Here is a 5965-nt window from a genome sequence, read left to right on the forward strand (position 1 = left end):
CTATTACTGCATGCAAGGGGCTCTGCCAGGCCCAGCAGGACAAGGGGCGTTCACGTTAGCTCTCCTGCAGAGAAGACTGCAGAGTGGCAGCAGTAATAGGCGCACACGCTAACTAGCCAAGGGCCTCTTCTTCAGCAGAGCAGCTGGTACAGACATGGAAGACAACTTTTGAAGCTAAAGTTTCATTGCTTCTGTCTGACCAGAGAAGAGTAATGCAGGATAAAGAAGCAGCAAGCATTTATCTTTCTTGCCACTGGTCATTCACATTATCTGGAAGAATGAAAGAACTGTGGAGTGTTTTTTCTTAGCAGTTGATTTATACATTCTCAAAAAGTGTGATCTGCCTGGATGGTAAGAGATATATATAGGACTCCATCTAAAAAAATACACTACCATCTGCAGGCAGGTTTAAAACTAAAATATTCTCAAGTGTTACAGTCCACCTAGTGCTGAGGAGTATGTTTTGAGGCTATGTGTCTGTCCAAGGAACATTTAGAAGGCAAGAGTATGTGCACTCTAATGTGAGGCTCCTATAAACCTTATATTTGGACAAAAAATATCTTTCTGGGGTTTTTATAAACATAAAGCTGTTCATAAACCTAGTGACTGCTACTGTGTTATGTTAGTGCTAATATTGATCTGTATTGGTACAAATCCTTAAGACTCCAAACATCACAGCAGAGCTCAAGAGCAGCACATGCCATCTTTAACCACTTCAACTAAATAGTGCCTTTAAACTCTCCTTAGGACGGTTAAGAATCAGTTATTAAGATGTCACTACTGAAAAGTAACTATTGCATTTCTTAAAGTTAAACAGTAAACAACATTGCCAATATAATTATTGCACGCAGAATTAAATAAAGATTTCTGGAACTACAAAGATAAGGAACTAGGGAATCTAGAAAACCCAGAATAATGATCCCAGGGCCATTCCAGTTGCTGCTCCAGCAAGCATGCCCAGTGCCAGATCTCCATCGCTGTCACGGTAACGTTCCCGAATGATGACATGGTTTGCAGGGGGCTGTCCATAAGGTCCTAGGTTATAAGAGGTTGTTGAGAGGAGAAGAAAAACGTAGATTTTAGTTCTATGCACTGGGATTTCAAAACATGCCGATTTCTCTCTTCACCCACTTTCTTTCCCTGAACACTAAGATGATGTCAGCTGCAATGGCAGAATACATCTCTGCTTTGAATCCAGCTAAAAGCACACCCTAAAATTTTAGCCTCTTCCCTCTCGCTTGAGGGATTGAGAGTTACATTGCTCTAAACAAAGCAATAGGAGATTTCAGAGCGCAGAATGTACTTCCTCACAGCAATTGCGAGATCCAGAAGAGGAAACAGTTTCTACCATGCTTTGGGAGTGGGTTTACCTCTGAAAATTTTGCCTTTGCTTTTAGCGTCATATCTGAATATCATTGTTGATATAATTGAGGTATGTATATAGGGAGACAAAGAAACCGAAAGCTCCCCAAATACTTGATTTAGAGTACTGAGCCAATCTTGCTGTAGCTCTCCTATCTTTCCTTAGAAATCATGCTCACTATTTAACTAAAGAGTTCCATGTGCTTCAGAAAGATTTATACAGTAATTTAAATAAGTTGGGATCATACTGGGAACATTAGATCATCTAATACAAATTTCATCGCACTTTCTGTGTTGTGAAAGGGCAGTGGGGCTTTGGTTCCAGTTAGAAGTCAGGCTTCATTCTATCACACTGTTGTGCAGGAGTGGTGGGTGATAAAGGAACCTGAAAAGGGTGTCTTAGTCAATATGCTACATCTGAACCAAGCTGCAACTAGGCCCCCTATAATATGAAAAGGATGCTGATTAACAGAATTAAAGCCTGAAAGAATTACTCAGATACATTCTACATGCAGATGGAAGATATGGTTGATAATAATTACCTGGGTAGGGATATTGATAGGGAACAGCATAGGCTTGTCCATTGGAGGCATAGAAGACTTGAGGACCGGTGGGGGGATACCCACTGCTGTACTGGTCATAGCCATAGCCATAAACCTGGAGAGATAAAAAAAGGTCCATTACAGAAGGTTTCTTTGCCAAGCATCTAATTATGCACTTGGTTTAATTCTCCCTTATTTACAGTGCAGTTAAAGGCTTGCTAAAACATGTGCTGGATGCCATTAAGAATGGCTGCTTCTGCTACATCACATATTTTAGCACTTGCTGACAGCAGCTCTTACCTCCGGTGACGGTGTAGCGTACGCTGTATAGGGAGGAGGGGCCGTCTCATCGTACATCACTTCAGATCCCACATAACCCTAAACATCATGGAGAGAGCAGTTACTGCCTTCTACGAACAGGCAGTTAGAGCAGTGCAAAGATTAAAACCTAATGACCCAGTGAGAGTAATGCGTATGGATGTCATATGTCAAGAAAGTAGGAAGTACTGTATACAATGCTGCAACAAGACACTATTTTGAGACTGCCTGATCACCCACAGGAAGGAGCCATCCAATTTCTCCTGCATGCATGTGCATGCAAACAGACTCCTCCCTCATTTCACATTCCCCGTTTGAGAGGCTACCCCCTTGTTCATCCTCGGTTCTCAAATAAAGAAGTCTTCATACCTAAGTTCAGCTACTTCCTGGCCCTCTGGAGTGGTACCACAAAGTTCTGCAAGCCTGTGAGCTGCCTTCCCCATCAAGCAAGCAGATGGGGTAGCCTGCAGAGGTGCCTGAACATTCTACCAGAGAGGTGGCACACTTCTCAGCCACATCTGAGCCACCTCTCCCCTCTTCCTTGGCATGCCCACTCCCCCCTCCAAGCACCTCTTTCTCCTCCCCCTGCTCCCTGCCAAGAGGCAGGTCACAGCGCAATGAATCTATAGTAACAAACAGACTCCTGTTTAGACCAAAGGAATGACGTATGAGTTTCCTTTACCTTGGCAATAAATACTAGAAGGAGTGGAGAATGTGTTTCAATTGGTTACATAAGATCTACTTTTTGCCCGCAGCATCAGTGCTCACTTTCCCTAAGATGAGCTTCCCAGTTATTCCCTGGACCTGACTGCAGGGATGACGTACTTGTGATCCAGGCAATCATTGTTCTCCCCACAGACAGGCTGCTGCCACAAAATTCTCATTATCATGCTTATGGCCCTGTTTTATTCCAGTAGAGGAGGATGGAACATGACCTGAAAGGTAAGTGCTGGGCCACAGACAGCACTGACAGGCTGCTTTTCTCCCAGTATGTCTGGGTAGTACACTTACTGTGTTTGTTCTGGCATCCTGGAGAGCCATTTTCCATGCCCTAAAAGAAACCTTGTTTAGTGGAAGAGTTATGAAAAAATAATGCCACTTTTTAGGAGTCTGCAAAAAGCAAGGCTAGTAACTAGAGGTGCTGCAGAAGCCGAGTTTAAAGCACTGCATAATGACATACAAAAATGAATATACTAAAGACTGAAAAACACTTATTTCTCTTACAGAGCTGAGAAGGAATGAAGAACAGGGGAAGGAACACACGCAATTTCGAAGGTTCTCACTGCAAGTACAACAGCCACGTAATATGTAGCCATGCTTAGAATATAGTAATAGCAAGAGACGCACAAGGACAGTTTTATCTCTTTCCTTCAGGAGCTGCATTTCTGCTGGATAGACAGTGCAGGTCCCAGTACAGCTACTCCCATGCCGTACGGCTGGGAAGACACCCGGTTCACCACACCTCCTGGGGAAACACTGGATGTGTGTTGTGATGTGTGTTACCAACTGCATGCAGCCAAGCTCAGCTGAAAGTGCACGACAACAGTGTCCTTCCTTGCTGATTGGGACGTCCTTGAGCTATGCAGAGTTATGTACTACTTAAAGAATGGAAGGAAGAAAAATTTATTTAGCATGTCTTGTGTATATCATATTTAATCAGTTTTCAGCGACTCCCTTGCAGTTAGTTTAGAAGAACTACACTTACATGAGCTGGACAACCCCTTTTAAGGGAGCAATGTGTTTTGTCACTGGAAGTCTGCTGAACTGCCTTTTACTTTTTTGAAAATTTTCTTGAAACATGTCTTTGAAAGTCCAAACAAAGGCAAACAACTGGGGAGAGGGAGAAAAGGAAAGGTGAAAGAGAAAGAGCTAGCAAAGTAATATTGTTTGGCAGACTTACAGGCAGTCATCTGCACTCTCTGCACAGAGGTTGACTGTCTTCCCATCACGACAAACAATCTGCAGTAAACAGTCTCTCTGCTTCCCCTCTGGAGGCTGGAAATCTGAGCCAGAAAAACATGAATTGAAAAATGTCCATAACCAGAGTATCGTGATCCCACTTACCTAGAAGGGAAATGGTTTGTGCGGAACATTGGACAAAATAAACTCAGGCTAATTACAGCTGGTTTTCCCAGGCACCAGGACAAGTTACAAAAGGAAATAACCTGCTCTCCCTCCGGCATGTCCTGAAAGGAACTAGTCATGAGCAGCATTGTTTAAAAATGCACGTGCCATACATACTTAGCAGTAAGTACTCCAACACTTGTGTCTTTTACTAACACAACATCAAGTGGAAGTCTAACTGATGCTAGAAATAAACTTAATGCTTGAGAAAAGCCTGCTGGGGTTTCCCATCTCCAGGCCTGCCTCTAACTCCAACAAACTGTAATTACACCAGTAGTGCTCCATAATTAGGCACATGGCAGGCTACTACCAGCACCCTCCTTCTCACAACCATGCCTGCCTCCCGCATTGCTGGTACTGTCTTCCCTCTGAGTTTTAAAAGGAAGCATCAAACCTCAAGCTGTCCTATCACACAGTGATACTATGCTGCAGACATCTTTATATGTATTTAATGTTTCATTTTTTAAAAAATGGCAATAGAATTTTCTGGGCAAGTTTACTTCTGCAGTAAAGGGTATACTGGGCAGACATTCAAGTTGAAAAGAAGCTCTAAACACAGAAGTTCTGGCCTATTACCTCGACATTCATTCCCCACTCTGAGGTTGATGCAATGGATTCGCATGTGAACTTTGTCTTCTAAATCATGGCGATTCTGATCATCATAGAATATTAGGCGGCCATCAGACCACAGGTCAAACCAGTTCTTCTTCCAGCGTCGTAAAATAGTACCTTAAAAATCAGACAGTTAATTTTATGAACTGTAAGACACAAGTACTTCCCTATCTATGTTCTCAAAATTAAAACCGGCACATCCTTCCGAGTTGACATGAAGGACAAAGCCATTCAGAGGTTCCAACTGCTCATTCCTAATAAATTTTGTATTAACTTCCTGCTTCAGAACATCACAGAATTTGTTTCAACATCTTATCTAGCATTCAACGTCACAATCGAGTTTATTTTAATTACATAACCTAGTGCTTTAGTTCTAGCTTGCTGCAGGAACAAGCAGAAAGCATGACTAATTGAAAACATTATGATAAGGGGTCAGGTAAAGTTTCCAAGTCTCCACCGGTCTAGCACTTAGCACAGACCAGCGTCTGAGGCTGGGCACAATGCTCAGACACCTCAGATGTGGTATATCCTGTGTTCCCCCTGCTATAACCCAGCAGGTCACATGGAAATGCTCTCACGACCATTTTGTGAAGTATCCTAAAATTAAAAAAAGGGAAAAAAATCCTACAATCTTCTTAAAAAGATCCGAGAATACTGATTTGCTGAGATATTTTTGAAAAAGATAGAGTGGGGAGAGAAGTAGGTAGAAGGCCCACGACTACTTACTTTGCCGGAGCAGCCATCCACTTTTCACAAATGCCATTGCTGCTTAATCTAGCGGAGGAAAGAGCAAAGTGGGAGAAACGGTCTTCAATACAGCGCAATAGCCCAGCAATACATTAATCAGAAAGAGGCATCTCAAGAGCTAGTGTCACAGAGCACCCAGTGGCGTTGCAGAGACAACAGAGGTGCTCGAGGCAGAGCTCAGCTCGGGATGCTCTGTCGGACACAGCTGTCACCCCAAGACTTAACTGCGGAAGCGCCCTGCACCCGGCAGTGCAGCGGCA

At 43.1% G+C, this 5965-nt stretch overlaps 1 protein-coding gene across 1 annotated transcript; it reads right to left on the minus strand.

Annotated features, from left to right (window-relative positions):
• Nucleotides 1–256: 256 nt before the first annotated feature.
• PLEKHB2 (pleckstrin homology domain containing B2) lies at nt 257–5757 on the minus strand. The gene is made up of 7 exons (XM_010218664.2): nt 5685–5757; nt 4923–5075; nt 4123–4225; nt 3234–3273; nt 2205–2282; nt 1905–2019; nt 257–1035 (listed from the first exon to the last, which is right to left on the minus strand). Exons 1-7 carry the CDS (start codon nt 5719–5721, stop codon nt 899–901), a joined length of 663 nt encoding a protein of 220 aa, XP_010216966.1. The 5' UTR covers nt 5722–5757; the 3' UTR covers nt 257–898.
• Between the last annotated feature and the right edge of the window lie 208 nt (nt 5758–5965).

The sequence above is a fragment of the Tinamus guttatus genome, unplaced genomic scaffold, assembly GCF_059628265.1.
Source record: "Tinamus guttatus ecotype Peru unplaced genomic scaffold, ASM5962826v1 Tinamus_guttatus_pri_ptg000927l, whole genome shotgun sequence".
Lineage (NCBI taxonomy): Eukaryota > Metazoa > Chordata > Aves > Tinamiformes > Tinamidae > Tinamus > Tinamus guttatus.